General features: G+C 40.5%; 1 protein-coding gene across 1 annotated transcript; it reads left to right on the top strand.

Annotated features, from left to right (window-relative positions):
• The first annotated feature begins 288 nt into the window (after positions 1–288).
• dyrk1ab (dual-specificity tyrosine-(Y)-phosphorylation regulated kinase 1A, b) lies at positions 289–18,574 on the top strand. Its single transcript, XM_057839533.1, has 11 exons — positions 289–1,066; positions 3,997–4,193; positions 4,323–4,415; positions 4,509–4,697; positions 4,854–5,001; positions 5,077–5,363; positions 5,443–5,589; positions 6,262–6,402; positions 6,895–7,198; positions 7,284–7,408; positions 15,243–18,574. Exons 2-11 carry the CDS (start codon positions 4,074–4,076, stop codon positions 15,828–15,830), a joined length of 2,142 nt encoding a protein of 713 aa, XP_057695516.1. The 5' UTR covers positions 289–1,066; positions 3,997–4,073; the 3' UTR covers positions 15,831–18,574.
• Positions 18,575–18,961: the final 387 nt, after the last annotated feature.

Raw genomic sequence — 18,961 nt, 5'->3', positions numbered from 1 at the left:
TCACTTGTAGCTTTGCCAATCACCCTTTTCAAAAACAAACGCCTTAATAGTTGCATTAAGTTGGCATTATAGCTCGTCTTAATAAATGCCGACAAAGAACTGTGTGCTGAACGTTAGCAACAAGCCAAAAATTCGGATAAAAAAATATACTCTGCGCAGTAGTTTGTGTGCGTCCTCCTGCTGGCCAGTTCCATTTTATTCGTCATTGGAGCATCCGGGTACTTGCAGGGTTTTTTTGATTGACAGTTACCATGGCAACAAGCGAGAGCATCGCCATTTTGTCAGGAGGTTTTTTTTCCCCCTCGCCCCCCCCTTCCAGCTTCAGTCTTTTTCAAATGTTTCTCCCTTCCCGCCGGAATAATGCTGTCAGTGGATATACATTTGACGTTTTTGGATAACGAGACGTGTCTAATGGATCGGGTGAAGAAGCTCAAGAGGCCGACGTTTTAACGAGCTCGTAATAATTAGGCGGCGCCGCCACGAAAGTCGGCTTGTCCGCGTCTGTGGTCCACCGGGCCGGTTCACTGCGCAGGTTTGGACCGCGCGCCATTTTGTGAAAATTGACACAAAATTCCCGAGCCGAATTACCGGAGGACGCGGTGTCCGTTTGGGGTTGCAAATACGCCGAATCCACCCTTGCCGTCGCGCCGCTCGAGGAAGTCGACGCCAATTTGATAAAAGGCTGCGTAAAAATCGCTTTAACGTAGCATTTATTTAGCGGCGGCGGCTAACGATTGTTAGCTCGCGGCTAGGGCCGCGTTCATTTTGTCGACTAGCCCGATTAGCTAAAGTTAGCCACTAACTTAGGCGTGCTAGTCCACGTTAGCATGTTGCTAGTCATCAGCTGATGGTAACCTTCCTCCCAACCGCCGAGTCGAAAATGGAGAGTTTATTATAGCTGGCTGGCAAATAATTGTCGTATTTGCCGGTTGGAAGACGGACGCCGGACCGGACTGAACGTGATCATTACTCGCTAACCGTGCGAAGGGAGGGGAGAATCTCAAGCTGGATAAGTTTCCTCATCATACAGGTTATTGGACTTTAAATGAAGATCGTGCCATCAGAGGTGAGCGGCTACAATATATGCACCCCCTCCATCTTTTGAATTGTGTTTGTGTATATAAATCAAATGGAATGATGGAGTTGCGAACGGTAGCTAAACCGCGGTACATGGTGGGGCTAGTTAACCCATTTGTGGGGCTGAAAGTCGAAATGGAAGGTGTTAAATGTGGACTATTTTCCATTTCGATGTCGTTCTTTTTAAAAAAAAAAAAAAAAAAAATGGGGGGCTGTGTGTTGAGGAGAGTCATGCTGCTACCGTTAACATTAACCCAGTGGTATTACGTTGTCATTGTACGGTGGCATCAAAGGCTTCTATTAGAAAATATGATTTGAGCTCCCAAATGATTGAATTGTGAAGGAGGGGAGCTCGTTTAGCTTAATGTTGCTAACGCCCGAGAGCTAATTGAACGAAGCCCTTGGCTAATGGTTAACATTGACTTGTTGACGGAGCAGCTGAGTGGGCCCCAACAACCCGCTGGCTCGGCTCAACGAGTCTTCCATCCTTCCACATCGCTCGGAAGAATCACTCGCCGTAGATTTGCGTTCATAGCAAGACACGGAATATGCGTTGGAATCATTTCCAGCCATGACTAGTCTGTAAGTACACCGCGATCCACAGCAGCCACAGCCGCGTTAGTTATTACATATATAGATGGATATTTGTGGGCTGATTCGGGAATGCAGTATGATGGGCGTGCGGTGGGCTTATTATAGAGGTCCTGGCCCCCCAACACATAGGATGTGATACGGCCGCGAATATAGCCAGCTAGCCGCCGTTATTTTGTGCACTTCAAGGCCTCTCGGTTGCTGAGCCGGAGAAGGAACTGTTCAGATGCAGCCAGTCCTGAACAATATTATCATGATATTTGCAAAGAAAAGCAGAGTCATGTGCTGGTGGCTTGTTGGGCGCCTGATACTGGTTGATTATCACTAGGATTGGCTTGGTCTTAATAAAACAATCCTTTTGGTTGTGGAGTAACTTCTTAAAACGTCATTGTTATCTCAGTTATCTCAAAATCCCCTTTGAACTTCTTTGCAGACTTTAGTGGATGCTGCTCAAAACAGACTTTAGAAAGTTTGGACTCAAACCCAACATAATAATGTGCTTTTATTTCTAGTACTCTGTTGTCTGCCGGACTCCCCTGCCAGGATGATTTGACATTTTTTGCACAAGATGCCTACAGGTTAGCGGTTGTTGTGTGTTTACATCTCGATATCCTATTCTATTGTATGGGAAGCAGTCAACTTAAGTCCCCTCCTGTCGCTGTGCTCTTCCCTAAATCGCATCTTGCCGTTTTTATGTGGGGCATATTATGGATGAAAATGTTAACTTTTGAGTGTGATTAAATGAAACATTTGAACAAAGGCAAAACATGACATTATTTCAAGTACAGGTTCTATTTCAGCGAGCTGAACGTACTGTGTCATTTATGTATTTTTAAGTGCATCAGAAGGCATCTTGTGTTACACCTTGTCTGTTCCTTTAAATACTGCCTTTGCTTGAGCTCTCTCGTCTTGCCGTCGCCTTTCTTGCTGTCAGTGGTGGTGTATTTTGTGGCGCTTCAGAGCTGGGTCAGCTTTCTAACGGCTCTCGTAGCGAGCGCATCTTTTTGGGGCTGTGCAGCTATTTTGCCGTCAGCCTGTCGTGTCGAAAGCGGCGTCTAAGTGTGCCAAAGTTCAATTTGATTTCTTGTTTATTTCTTGTTTTCTCATTGGAAAATGGAAGCCGCTCTGCCCTGGCAACAAAAGTAGGCTATTTGCATACTGCGTTGTGATTGGCCTGTGCGTTGATGGGCTTGCCAAATCACGCTGTATCTCTGTGGTGATAGGCTATGCTAATTAGGTGCTGTTGCTGGGATTCTGAATAGTGGTTACTGTGTAGCGTTGGTGAATTGTGTTGTGTGCTGAGAGATGCTGATAGCTCAACATGCTATTTCATTTTTTTTTCATTCCTTCTGCCTTAAAAATGAAGGATGATTCACTGTACAGTATGCCGGGCCTTTCTTTTCAGCCCTTTTTATTCAGAAGCTTGCTCACGGGGACCCATTTTCTCTTCATATTACTCATACAATAAAAATGATTAAATGCACTTATTTTAATGCTTTGAAAAGCATGTTAATAATTTGACATAAATAAGCTATTTTACTTCTCACATTTTCTACGCATTTTTGACAGTATTGGATTTAGAAATGAAAAATTTCAATACACATGTATAAATTTAACCCTTTGTAGAGAAAGTGGCTATTTATTTATTTATTTATTTACTTTTAACCCCATAAAGACCTGGCGTGCTCATATGTGGATATAAAAGTTGGGTAATGTAACCCACATTTTTATACCAAATGTTAATATTGTGATGTTTTTTTTAATTAAATTTACAGCACCCAAAATATGTGGATGCCAGTTCTCAATTTTAATTTTACATATACTTTATTATAATTATTTTATGACTAAATCAAATTATAACTTAATAACATTAAAATAGATAAAACAGAAATACTCTAGTTATGCCCCCCAAGAACAAGCTAAATGTGTTTTTTTTTTTCATAGCCTTTAACTCATTGCCTAACATTTACAATGATAGATGTCTTAATCATTTAAACAGGATAGGCATTGAATGCTCAAGTTTCAGTGCCTTTTAAAGCGAATGATAGCTGCCAGTCCTCCAAGTCAAAATGGATTGAATATCTAGCTCTATCAATGACAGTCAATGAGTTAAATGAGTGCCCTACAAATGGTTCATTTGCAATTTTTGCCCTCCTCTCAAATTAATAACACATGATTTTTTTGCCTTTCTCTTGGATAAGTAAAGCAACATTCTTACATATATTGTATGTGGAAAATAAATGCAAACCCTTGTCATGATTAGCCTCTTGTTTTGCGCATACAGTTTGCCGGTGCCACAACTCAAGGCAAGGTGCTAATGTCTTGCAGGAGGAGAGACTTCAGCATGCAAACCTTCGTCTGTCCGGCTTGCGCCCTCTTTTTCTTTACACACTGCTGGTCTTCAGATGGCTGCTCCAATGCCCCATACGCACCAGCAGTACAGTGAGCGCCACCAGCCAAGCACTGACCAATCTGTTACGGTCTTACCGTACAGCGACCAGACGACACAGCTCACTGCCAATCAGGTACACGGGCGCCTCCGACGCTCACCCGGTTGCCTTAAGGAGCCATTTAATAACAGTTGCGTTTGAATTGTTGACAAGAGGACAAACGTGTCTTTCATAACTTGTTATGTAACGTTTTTGACACTTCAGAGGCACATGCCCCAGTGCTTTCGTGACCCAACTTCAGCTCCCCTGAGGAAGCTCTCCATTGACCTTATCAAGACATACAAACACATCAATGAGGTCAGTGAGAACAATTGGAAAATGACATGACAATTAAATATTGGTGGATGTCACACTTTGTTTTCTAAACTTCCTTTTTGTTTGTGGCTGCAGGTGTATTATGCAAAAAAGAAGCGGCGGCACCAACAGGGTCAGGGCGAGGACTCCAGTCACAAAAAAGAAAGGAAGGTCTTCAACGATGGCTATGACGATGATAACTACGACTACATCGTCAAGAATGGGGAGAAGTGGATGGACCGATATGAGATTGATTCCTTGATAGGAAAAGGATCATTTGGACAGGTGGGTACTGCTGCGGAACACTTGAGAGAGCAGTATTTAACATTGTGTATTTGATACCTTGCCATAAATCATCAGCTATTTTTAACATTTTAACTGCCGTCATGGAAATCTAACTATAGCTGCCCCCCCCCTTTTTTTTTTTTCTTTCTTTTTTAGGTTGTGAAAGCATACGACCGAGCAGAGCAGGAATGGGTTGCTATTAAGATCATCAAGAACAAGAAAGCTTTCCTCAATCAAGCCCAGATTGAAGTGCGCCTCCTAGAGCTTATGAACAAACATGACACAGAGATGAAATACTACATTGGTAATTGTAATTTGTACATTAACACCAGTTAAGCTCTTTGTTAAATGACTAACGAGACATGGTCCTTCCGCCCAGTTCACCTGAAGCGTCACTTCATGTTTCGGAACCACCTCTGCCTCGTGTTTGAGATGCTTTCATACAACCTGTACGACCTGCTCCGAAATACCAACTTCCGCGGAGTCTCGCTCAACCTCACCAGGAAGTTCGCCCAGCAGCTATGCACGGCGCTGCTCTTCCTGGCCACGCCTGAGCTCAGCATCATCCACTGTGACTTGAAGCCTGAGAACATCCTCCTTTGCAACCCCAAGAGGAGCGCCATCAAAATAGTGGATTTTGGAAGCTCTTGTCAGCTAGGGCAAAGGGTACCTAATGCTTTTTGTCATAACAGCGGGACTCTCAATAAACAGAGGTTGTTCTAATTCTCTTTCTTCCTTTTTACAGATATACCAGTATATCCAGAGTCGCTTTTACCGCTCCCCAGAGGTGCTTCTAGGAATGCCGTATGACCTGGCCATTGACATGTGGTCCTTGGGTTGCATCTTGGTAGAGATGCATACAGGAGAGCCTCTCTTCAGCGGAGCCAATGAGGTATACGGATACCAATTAGGGGTGCACCGATCACAATTTTTTGGCCGAGCACAGATTTTTTAAATGCCTGACCTGTCGCATACACCTTTAACATTCCACCACCCCTCCATGTTAATACCTTTTTGTGAGCATTTACTAAATAACAGGTATTACCTCACCGAATTGACTCGGAAAGGAAAGACGAAGTAATGAGGCCATCAGCATCAAAATAATTACCACATAGTGACTATGTGGAACATCAATACAAATCTCACTCCTGCATTAACGTAGCAAAGGGCAGCAACCATTACAATCGTGAGCATTATGTTAGTCCCAAAGTATGAAAATATCCAGTAATTACATTTATGTGCTCATATTAATGACCACGAATGTCCGTGACCAAATGCTAGCGGGCTAATGTGGCTAAGTGACCAGATGCGTTGGTAAAAAAGATCAGTTATTGTCTGACCACTAAAATGATAACCGATCGCCCCAAATTTTTTAAATTGGCCCTGATGGATCAGTGCAATTTTAGTGCCAATTATCTGACACATCATGCAACTGTTTTGTCCATGGCTCAAGATCACTATTATGTTCTTTTGATGTAAGAGCATTCTAAGTAGTACAAACAAGTGCAATTTCTTCAACCCTCTCTAAAAATGTGTTGAACCTGTTTTGTGATGACATTGTCAGGTGGACCAGATGAACAAAATTGTGGAGGTTCTTGGCATCCCACCTAATCACATAATGGACCTAGCCCCAAAAGCCAGGAAGTTCTTTGAGAAGCTTTCAGATGGTACATGGAGTGTTAAAAAGACCAAAGATGGCAAAAGGGTAAGTGACTGTCTTTTTAGTTCAGCCATATAAATGTATAGGGCAAAACAATAACAATACTAATTAAAAAAAATATTTGGTAAACAAATGGGGCCAACTTGACTGCAAATATGATGTCCACATATGTGGACGCCGGGTCTCAATTACAATTATTTTTATTGATAAAATTTATTTCATTTTTCATTTATTTATATAGTTCCCTATGAATTAACACGATTATGATTTTTTAAAAAAGTTAATAAAAACCAAATTAAAAATGAATAAAAACAAATACAATGAGGTTATAGCCCCCAATAACATTCTGAAGTGGTAGTAACTCATTGTTTGCCATTGACAATGATAGATGTCCAATCAATTTAAGATGGGAGAACTGGTTGTGTCCAAAATGGATTTGACCTCTAGTGCCGCCAATGAGTTAATTAGGGACCTGTAAAGGATTAAGGTAACCCAAACAACATTAATTGTTTATTTTTTTGGGGCTTTGCGTGGCAGTATAAACCTCCAGCTTCGCGGAAGCTTCATTCCATCCTGGGCGTGGAGACCGGGGGTCCTGGCGGCAGGCGGGCAGGCGAATCTGGCCATGCCGTTGCAGACTACTTGAAGTTCAAGGACCTGATCCTGCGAATGCTGGACTATGACCCGAAGAGTCGCATTCAGCCCTACTATGCTCTGCAGCACAGCTTTTTCAAGAAAACAGCGGATGAGGGGACCAATACGAGCAGCAGTGTGTCCACCAGCCCTGCCCTGGAGCAGTCCCAGTCTTCAGGAACCACCTCCAGCACCTCCTCCAGTTCAGGTACCTGACTGTAGGGAGCAAATACTTTAAAATGAACGATCTTTAACAATAGAGATTATTTTTTTGTTTTTTATCTTCTCTTTAGGAGGCTCATCTGGAACAAGCACCAGTGGCAGAGCGAGATCGGACCCTACCCATCACCACTTACACAGTGGAGGACATTTTGGCACTGCCATGCCAGCCATCGATGGAGACAGCCTCTGCCCACAGGTCATACCCCAAACTCAAATCTAAAACACTCAGGGAAAAGTCTAATAGTTTGATGCACTTAAATCCACTGAAAAATTAGAAATTTCAAGCTAAACCGTTGCACTTGAATTTTGACAACTCCAAATTTTAAGTAAATTGGACGCCTATTAAGTGGCTTTGAGTCAAAAATTAAAGTAAAAACTGAAGTTGGATTTGAACGTGGATTCGTTTTTCTCAGCCGCTTTGGTACATTTGTCTTAACATCTGTGCAATTTGATAAACAATTTGTGCATTTCTCAAAACAATCAGTACACATAGCAAAACACCATGGATTGCCTGCAAAATCCAGTTCTTGGCTCAAAATGCTTTGTCCATCTCTCAAAACTCAATTCCTGTGTCAGTGAACATGTCTGTACTACCAGAACAATAGTCCTTGTGTCATTGTGTTCGAACAAGACAGTCAAATTGCTTTGTCTTGTCAATATCACTGTACTCTGGAGAGATGCTCTGATGTAAAAGATGGCTAAAGTTTTTATTACAATTATTGTCAATTACAGGGTACGCCTTAGCACATGTGTATGGGGACGTGGATTGATTACAACAGAATGGACAAGATTTACTTCAAGATTTACTTTATATTTTTACTGTTCATAGCATTTGTTGACAGACCGTGTCATTGCGATACAGAAATGAAAATAACAGCACTATGCAGCACAAAGAAAAGCAACAAAAAAATTAAGTAGGATTGTTACTGAAAATGTTCTCCCAACGTTTGGCTGAAATCTTCTACCAGCTTTGCCATTGCAAGGCCATGATTGCGAATGTGGTCTACAAGTGTTGCTCTTATCTCATTAGAAACGCGCATAAATCCACTTCCTCTGCCTCACCTTCCAAGCCCTCCGCCATGCACCTCCTCTTCCTCTTCTCTCTGGCTGTTGACCCTATCCAAATTCTTGTCCCTCGATTGTCAAACATTGTAAGGTTTTGTTGTGCTCTAGCCTTACAGCTTTTGGACAGATTTAGAAAATAGTAATGAAAATTTCAAGAAATACACTTGACATATTATGACATATGTTCAGCCATTTTGCTTGTAAAGAAATACGCAATGAACTAAGTCCTAAATATCATGGGTAGTGAGATTATTCAACGGAAACGAGTGATATTAAATTTTGAGCAATTTGACGGAAGCGACAGATAATATAGGAAAGACTCTTTGCATGGATGTACAAATGCATTTGCAACTTGTTCAGACAAAGCAGAAACTGATTTTTTGATGTGCACAAATGACACAATGTATGTACATTGAATGAGTAGTTTTAAGAATTTCAATTCTGATCTTTGATATGTACCAAAGCGACTGAGAAAAACTAACTCAGTGATAGCGCATCAAGTAGAATACAGAGCTAAACTATTCCCAGTGCGCCCTTATGAACGCATCGTGAGTGAGGCCAGGGCGACAAAAACCTTAACATTTCAAATTCACATGATTTACCATTTCATTTCAGAAGTTTAAGTTTGGCCTGCAAACGTGATTATTCAAGTTAATACAACTGGTTGTGAAATGAGTTAGGAATACTCAAAATAGATGGTTACTTAAGAATTTGAGTTATGTGAATTTGAGTTATGTCTATTTTAAGTCCTGAATTTCGATCGATGGTAAACAGGGTTCCCGCAGAATCTTAAAAAAATCTTAAATTTACTAACCTAAAGACAGTGTCTTAAAAAGCCTTTGAGTATCATCCCGTTGGTCTTATATTCCTTGAATTGGACATTGTGAATTATGCAGCATTTCAAGAAAATATGTCTCTGAAATATTCAAAAAGTTACTGATTTTTGGGGGAAAGTTTAACTGTGAAATTGGCATTAACTCTTTAAGGCCTATTTGTCTGATTTTGCATGTTTTTGATGATGTAATGTGATGATGATATGTCAGAGAAAGAATGGTTCACAATGGTCTAGTTGGGTCCCTTTTTTATTTATTCGGGACACTATAAGCTTCATGTCCAAACTGACAAATTATAATCAACATTTTGGACCCAAAAAGACAACAGGAAAAAATCCCCTAAAAATATGGTCAAAATTTGTAATATTGATGTCCTGTTTACAACCAAACATGCCCAACGAATCGTTTTGAAGTTTGATAAAATTTATTCAACTCGTTAGGATAAACATTCAGTTGAAAAAAATAAGACAGAATCCCGTAATTTTCGGACTATAAGGTGCACTTGACTATAATCCGCACCCAGCAAATTTGACAAGAAAATGATTTGTGCATAGATAAGCTGCACCTGACTTTAAGCCGCTGCTGTCCTGACTGTATTATGGGATATTTACACCAAAAGATATTAACCGATAACACTTTATTTGACAGCGGCGTCATAAGACCATCATAATTATGACATGACACTGTCATGAGTATGAAGGAATGCTTATGACAGATGTCATTAAGTGTCATCCGGCAAATTATCTCGTTTTTTAATAGATGTAAAAGATTCGCACTGGACTTCAATCGAGTTGGTGACAAAATTTGCTGGATGACATTTAATCACATCTGTCATAATCATTCATTAATGCCCATGAGAGTGTCATGTCATAATTATGAAGTCTTATGACAGTCTTATGATGCCGCTGTCAAATAAAGTGTTACCTATTAACTCAAATAAATCAAGAAATAAAAAGTGAAGAAAAAAAAGTATATATTTTTTTAGCATATCTCTTTGTGAGGTTAGGTATTACGCACATGACCTTATCAAAACTATATACCGTATTTTTCGGACTATAAGTCGTACCTGAGTATAAGTCGCACCTGTCATAAATGCTCAACGAAGAGGAAATAAACATATATGAGTCGCACCGGAGTATAAGTCGCATTTTTGGGGGAAATTTACTTGATAAAATCCAACACATAGAACAGATATGTCATCTTGAAAGGCAATTTAAAATAAAAATTAGGGCTGTCAAACGATTAAAATTTTTAATCGAGTTAATTACAGCTTAAAAATTAATTAATCGTAATTAATCGCAATTAATCGCAATTCAAACCATCTCTAAAATATGCCATATTTTTATGTAAATTATTGTTGGAATGGAAAGATAAGACACACGACGGATATATACATACAACATACTGTACATAAGTACTGTATTTGTTTATTGTAACAATAAATCCACAAATTGCATTAACATTCTTTCTGTTAAAGTGATCCACGACTAGAAAGACTTGTAGTTCTTAAACGATAAATGGTATAGTTACAAGTTATAGTAATTTTATTTTAAAACCCCTCTTCATGTTTTCGTTTTAATAAAATTTGTGAAATTTTCAATCAAAAGTAGAGTTAATATAATAATAAAAAGAATAAAAATAACAATAATAAAAATAGTGACCAAAGTTTTACGTGTATTTTGCATAGCTATTTTGATATGGAATGCCAGTTCATTTTGCATTGTTGTTTAAGAATAGGGCCTCATTACTATAGACTGAAGTGCTTTTCTTTTTGTGAAATTTTTTTTTTTTTTTTTTTTTTTTTTTTTTTTTTTTTGGAGAGATAGGAATATTTTTGTTGTGCTTTCACTAAACCAGGGGTCCCCAACCTATTCCACTAAGGCACACTGTGGGTGCAGGATTTCATTCTTACCAAACAAGATGACAACACTTTTTCCCCAATCTGGTGTTTTACAAGTGCAATCAGTTGATTGCAGTCAGGTGTGGCTTGTTTTAGCAGAAGCCTCATTGGTTCAACTGTCTCTGCTGGATCGGCTGGAACAAAAACCAGGACCCACAGTGTGCCTTGAGGACTGGGTTGAAAACCCCTGCACTAAACGATACTTACATTGGGGAGAGCAAGTATTTGATACACTGCCAATGGGTTTTCCCATTGGCAGTGTATCAAATACTTGTTCTTCCACTGTATGTTTGTTGTGAAGGAGTTGCCAATAAACGGCGCGGTCCAAAGAACGCCCGTGTCCACTCGCCTTTACTGTATTAAATATATCTGTACATATCCTACCCAAAATACAACAAGAGACACATAATTGCCACTAAAAGAAAGAAAACTTACCGAAATATGTGTGGATCACAAATAGCAATTGGCATTGCATTGTGACTACAGCATAAACGTCTCACAACTACTAATTCTCCCACGTTTTGAAGAAATAACATGAGTATGGAACGGCGCTGCCCCCAAGCGGCCGGTGGCATTCTCTTCACTCTTAATGCCCATAAACGGCCTCATTGCATAAACTGTTTGAGGCAATATGCGAGATGGTCATTCACCCAAGCGCCAGCAGAGGGAGGCAAAACTCCATAACAACAAGTGAGCTTTTCACTGAACAGTCATTTAAATCTGTCTGAGCGGGACATCTGCGTTAATTGCGTCAAATATTTTAACGTGATTAATTTAAAAAATTAATTAACGCCCGTTAACGCGATAATTTTGACAGCCCTAATAAAAATACAATAGAGAACAATATGCTGAATAAGTGTACAGTATGATAATGTAACATGATGCATGAACAACGAAATGCAAACGTGTCCGGTATGTTAACGTAACATAGTTATTAAGTTATTCCGATAACTATGGCATAAAGAACATGCTAACACGTTTGCCAAACAATCAATATCACTCCAAAACACCAAAATAACATGTGAAATGATATAATGTCAATAATTTCATACATAAGTTGCTCCAGAGTATAAGTCGCACCTGCAGCCAAACTATGAAAAAAAACGATACATACAATTGAGCTTCTCAAACAAACACATCTCTATAAAAATTGAAAAGATTGATTCCGGAAAACAATTAATCAAATACAACATTGAAAAAAAGTAGGGTTGTCCCGATCGCATATTTTTGCATCCGAGATCGTCACCTGATTTGAGAATCTCCTGATAAGTGTCCCTATCCGATACAATAAAAGTCTCTTATACAGTGGGGCAAATAAGTATTTAGTCAACCACTAATTGTGCAAGTTCTCCCACTTGAAAATATTAGAGAGGCCTGTAATTGTCAACATGGGTAAACCTCAACCATGAGAGACAGAATGTGGAAAAAAATCCAGAAAATCACATTGTTTGATTTTTAAAGAATTTATTTGCAACTCATGGTGGAAAATAAGTATTTGGTCAATACTAAAAGTTCATCTCAATACTTTGTTATGTACCCTTTGTTGGCAATAACGGAGGCCAAACGTTTTTTGTAACTCTTCACAAGCTTTTCACACACTGTTGCTGGTATTTTGGCCCATTCCTCCATGCAGATCTCCTCTAGAGCAGTGATGTTTTGGGGCTGTCGTTGGGCAACACAGACTTTCAACTCCCTCCTCACCCCGTGGCGTCAAAATGATAACAAGAACGGGGAGCAAAAATCCCAGAACCACACGGGGGGACCTAGTGAATGACCTACAGAGAGCTGGGACCACAGTCACAAAGGCTACTATCAGTAACACAATGCGCCGCCAGGGACTCAAATCCTGCACTGCCAGATGTGTCCCCCTGCTGAAGAAAGTACACATCCAGGCCCGTCTGCGGTTCGCTAGAGAGCATTTGGATGATCCAGAAGAGGACTGGGAGAATGTGTTATGGTCAGATGAAACCAAATAGAACTTTTTGGTAGAAACAGAGGCTCTCTTGTTTGGAGGAAAAAGAATACTGAATTGCACCATACCCACTGTGAAGCATGGGGGTGGAAACATCATGCTTTGGGGCTGTTTTTCTGCAAAGGGACCAGGACGACTGATCTGTGTAAAGGAAAGAATGAATGGGGCCATGCATTGAGAGATTTTGAGTGAAAATCTCCTTCCATCAGCAAGGGCATTGAAGATGAGACGTGGAGGGTCTTTCAGCATGACAATGATCCCAAACACACAGCCAGGGCAACAAAGGAGTGGCTTCGTAAGAAGCATTTCAAGGTCCCGGACTGGCCTAGCCAGTCTCCAGGTCTCAACCCCATAGGAAATCTGCGGAGGGAGTTGAAAGTCCGTGTTGCCCAACGACAGCCCCAAAACATGACTGCTCTAGAGGAGATCAAAGCACACACTTCCAGGGAATGTCGGTCCTCTTTCCGCCCTTTGTACAGTGATGTCAGTCTTCTCATTCGAAGAAAACGAAGACGAATCTGGCCTATCCTCTTCCTCAAGTTGATGAAATAACGTTTTCGACCCCATATATTGCTTATACTTTCTTTTATAGCACTGTTTTGGCCTGGGCAGCAGAAGTCTTGTGGCCTGCTAGGATCATAAAACTGGGGGGAAACCCTGTAATATCTACTTAATATTGTATTAAAACAAAACATTTCAATTGGAGTCATTTTAGTCACTTCAAATGTAATAATTATAATTAGTTAAGTTTTAGTCATGTCACTGCTCCACTAAATTTTAAACAAGAATAAAGGAGAAAAATGCTTTTCTTTATTCTTCATTGCGTGAGTTCACTCAAATCTGCTCAAGCTGCTCACTTACAATGAGTTTCCACAGCAACTGTTTAACAAACTAAACGATGATTGACGCATGTGGCGCTTTGAAGTTTCGGCTTGCAAGCATCTGACAAGATCAAACCTTAAGGTCTGTCAATTATCTTTAATAAGAAACTTCAGTGCACTGCCAGACCAAGAAAAGCAGCAGGAGTGAGACTAAGGCTAGGCTCATACTGGAGGTTTTAATGCACAATTCCGATTTTTTGTCATATCTGTTTTGTGGCGTGCCCGTTCAGACTGTGTTTGTCCATTGAGCCCGTTCAAGTATTACGCGTTGAGCAAGCTGACTAGCATGTGCAGAAGCATAAAAAATAACTAACCACTGCGCGTGCATAGCACACACACATAAGCCTTATGAGTGTGAAACAGTTTGCCCTGACTTGACCATGTAAGCACTACTGAAATATTGCTCATTGGCGCATAGTAAGAAACCGAACATTATCAGGCTTATCCTTTTCTTCATTGTATTTTTTTTGACTTGTCAAGCCCGCCTCCTGTGTAGTAAAAGCTAGGCGCTAACGCTAATAAACAGCTACATCGCTGCCGTCTTGGATTGGATTTAAACTACATACTAATGACACAGATCAGATTTGAAATGGTTCACTTCTATGCGACTTGTCCCGTTCAGACCGTCAAGTTATTGCCTCATTTGAGTCGGAAAAAATCGGATTCGTGCATTAAGAACTGCAGTATGAAATTAGCCTGAGTGATCGGATCAGGACAGCTCATCTGTATTTATTTATTTATTTATTTTAATTAGGAAAAACTATCCGCGATGGCCTGAGGGCGAAGTTTGAAGTGCAAAGTAGCGAAGATTCACTGAATTCGCAAATTTCGTATCGTTGTACAAAGAATTACTATATTGTAATGGAATTGATAATTTACGAACTAAAATGTAATCATCTTGTTAAAAGTTTCTTAAAAAGCTAATTTTCATTTGCTGACAACCCTTCTAGTTCAATTGGATTGGACGTCCATAACTGTCAATGACAGCCAATGAGTTAATGAGACAATAAGAGCAGAAAGAGAGAAAATTTGAAACAATATTTTAAAAAATTGTAAAATGTTGAGCAAGAGTAATGTCAGTATGGTGCAAAACTTCTGTCTTAAATATAGAATTTTTGCCTCCCTCTATTTGTGCTGTCAGCTCCCAAATACAAAGTAATTAAGTCACAAAGACAACTCTTTCTCATAAATAACTGGTTGTTCGATATCATTCTGGGCAAAGACAAATAAAAAATACCATCACTTTAATATTATCAAATTAATCCATAAAATTGATTTACCGCCAAGGTTTAATTAAACATTCGTTTTTCCGGTCCGGCGGTGTCTTTTCCACGAAAGCATCACACGACGGCGTCGTCGCTTGTTCTTGTCGCCCACAGGCTCGCCAGCCTTACCCGCCTCCGCTGGTGTGGGGCGGTGGCGTGGTCCCGGAGTCGGTCACGGGCGAAACGCACCCGGTTCAGGAGACCACCTTTCACGTCCCTCCCCAGCACCCGAAGGCCCTGCACCCCCACTCCCATGGCCATCACCACCACGGTCCCATGATGGCCACGCGGCCGCGCCCGCGACACTACGCCTCCCCGACGCACAGCTCGTCGACCCAGGACTCCATGGAGGTGGTCCACGGCCATCTGTCTATGACCTCCCTGTCTTCCTCAGCCTCCTCTTCATCGACGTCGTCCTCTTCCACCGGGAACCACGGCAACCAGGCCTACCAGCTCCGCCATTTGCCCGCCGGAGCGCTCGACTTTGGGCAGAACGGTGGGCTAAGCATGGGGCTAGGTGCCTTCTCGAACCCACGGCAGGAGACCGGCATGGCGGCGCACCCTGCTTTCTCAATGGGCACGAACACAGGGCCCGGCCACTACTTAGCCGAGGGCCACCTGAGCATGAGGCAGGGCATGGACCGGGAGGAGTCTCCAATGACTGGAGTATGTGTGCAGCAGAGTTCCATGGCCAGCTCGTGACTGCGCTGACTTTTTTGGCTGTGTGTCCCCCACCCCTACCCCCCGAAACCCAGTGCGTCATTTTTAAGGTGGTGTTTTTTTACTACAAGGTGTGTTGAAAATCAAAAGCTGCTCACGTCAGAAGGGAGATATCACTGAACCGCTACTACAGAGAAAGAAACCCTTTGTTAAGAAGTCTAAATGTAATTGTCATCCTGTTTTATTTGTTTATTTTTTTTATTTTTTGGTTTTGTTTGCGACCATTAGGCACAAAGTAATACTGCGGAAATAAGCATAGTGAGATCGAGACATCCATCTTACCATTTCACCGCGTAAGGTATTATGTGGCAAAAGAGGAGCATTTTTACAGCAAAGATAAAACCACCAAATGCTTGCCTGACATTACTGGTCGGTCATTATTTTGCACCCCCCCCCATCCTATTCCCCCCCCCTCCAGCAAAATGTCACACAAAGAAGCTGCTTGTAAATCCTGTAGCTTGAGGGCGAGTGTTTTTTGCGGTGATATTTCTTGTCGGTGTTGTGTAACTCGACATGACAGCGGAGTTCCCTATAAGCGTGTGCTGGCCGGGCACGGGCGGATGCAGACGCCGAGCGGGTCAGAGGAGAGGGAGGCACCGGCCCCTTGTGCCAAGACCCCAAAATATTGCGGCACGAGCGCAGCAGCAAAAGGAACACAGTCGTCGGCTGGTTCTAGATAACCCTTTGGCCTTATGACTCACGGACTTGGACTGGGGATGGAGCTGGACATTATCATTTTGAATTAAGATGGCTTTTCTCTATTTTTCTCTCTAGACAGCCCTTAATTCTTAAAAACATTTTAGAAGAAAAAAAAAAGTAAATAAGAATGGTAATTTGAGGCCTTTCTCGACAAAGATTTTCTTCTTCAGCAGGGCCCCACATAACAGGGTCTTATTGTACACAACAACCTCCTAAACATGACTTCATTGAGAAAAAATCATAGTCACCGGTTAAGGCTTTTTGCAGCGGAAAGAACTTATTCCCAGAGTCGACCCTTTTTTTTTTTTTTTAAATTTTGTTTCTTTTTTTTGAGGTTTTATTGTTTGTTTTTTGTTTGCTTCTGTTTTTGCATGTAGTTCTTCATCAGAACCACCTGCACAAGTCTCTCCATTCAAAAAAAAACATGGAAACTGAAGAAAAAAAAAAGTTAAGTGACTGCCTTTTTTGTCCTCAAATTATGCTGTGAATTTTACAAGAATTTATTTTCCCTTTGGATATGTTTTTATACCAAAGCAGTTGTTTTATAGCATATTAGGTGTCTGTAACCAATAATGTAGCGGTTCACCACGCGTTGACCTGATCTTATCGGAGCGTCGACACAAACAGCTGCAATATATATAAATATAAATATATATATATATTACGTTAGCAAAACTGGAGAACGTTGTTCAGGCTATTATTGTGTACACTCTGGAAACATTTGTTTGCCATCTTTTACCAAAAGTTGTTTCCATATTAATTGGTAGATTATTTTGGGAGTCTTTTAATGCTAAAGAAGAAAAAAAAATATGTTTAGAGAATCTGGTAGTTACTCTGCAGGCTCCGGAGTAGCAAGATAGAAGCTGATGGTGGTTTAAAAAAAAAAAAAAAATCCAGAAAAAAAGGAGACTGTGTTCTATTTGTGTTGTCAGTTTTTTTGTTTTTTTTTTCTTTTGATTTTTCATTTGCCCCATCCTACATACTATTTTAAAGGGTATTTGCTGCCTTTTCATACATTTGGTCAACTTGGCTTGGATAATTGTGTTGAATGGTATGATGTTGTAGTTGGCGCAGGGCACGTCCCTTGATTGTTGTCTTGTTCAAAGGGAAGCCCGCCAACTCATGTTTTTTGCCTGGGCAGACACGCTTGTCCTCGAAGCATTACATTTTTTTTTCTTTTACATCAGGGATTTTGAAGTGCTTTCTTCCTTCCCCCCCACATTTTTCTGTTTGCTCATTTTGACCAGCTTTGAAATTAGAGAGGAGACAACCTGCCCACGGCCACCCGTCAAAATGGACGACAGGCCGCACACAAAAACAGACATGCATGCACGTCATGCTTTTGTCATTGTAGAAGATTAAAAAAAAAAAAAACGCCAAATCACGCTCTCATTAAACACCAATGTAAAGCTACCTATATTGAGAAGGGGGGTTTATCTGGATGTCAAGGTTAATTGCAAATTTGCAATCAGTTTTGTTCACACCCTCGCCGAATTTGAGATCTTTAAACACGTTTTGTCGGCCGTTTTGATCGCCGGCGCTCGTACTGGTACTAAACATTCCAAAAATAAAGTGGAAAAAGACAAAAAAAAAAATTGACTGCAGTGACTCGTAAGTGTGCGCCTATATTTCCGATCATGCTGATTGACCTCTTATTTAGAGCAGTTGTCATGAAATGCAGCCCCTTTTTAATAGTTGAAATAGAATTTATGTATATATTTATATTTTTTTAATAAAGGAAGTATAGAACTCACTACCTTGCTCCTGCTGGTATGTTGATTATGTTTGTCAAAATTGGGTGACCATTCATTGGGGCAGGCACTCCTGTTTTTTCTTAGTGGCAAAAACTTGACTGCATCAGGACAACACTATGAGGTAGGGTTTGAATCAAACAGGGAACGCTAGAACTTCAAACCTTAATAATTTTCACAGGGTATATTGTAAGTGCATGTACATCACAAACCTTACTTTTTTGGTTCTATGAGAAGCACATGGTTGGTGAATTTAAAAAAAAATTAAAAAATAAATATATATATATATATATATAATAAGGTTCCATCTTTCATACGCCTGTTCCGTTTGTGGGTTGGACACAAACACATTCTTGTTGACATATCTGAACACCCAGCTGAAGTGGAAATCCTCTTATTTAATTTGGATTAATTTTTTTTTTTTTCCTTTTTTTTTTTCCATTTTATACTTCACATTTTTCACTTCTCTTTTTTTGTACATGCAACATGCACTATAGAATTGAACGGCATGGGGGAAAAGGATAAGTCCATGTATCCACAGATTGTAAGATCTAGTCAAGACTTTGCTGTGTTTATGACAATGCCCTTTGTATTATATTAAGACAGTCTTATGTATGATATATAAAAAGAAGTTAAATGAAATGGTCTGTGTCCTTTTTTTTG

This window comes from Corythoichthys intestinalis, chromosome 6 (genome assembly GCF_030265065.1).
Source record: "Corythoichthys intestinalis isolate RoL2023-P3 chromosome 6, ASM3026506v1, whole genome shotgun sequence".
Lineage (NCBI taxonomy): Eukaryota > Metazoa > Chordata > Actinopteri > Syngnathiformes > Syngnathidae > Corythoichthys > Corythoichthys intestinalis.
The sequence above is the reverse complement of the archived record's forward strand: the minus strand, read 5'-3'. Positions and strand labels throughout refer to the sequence as shown.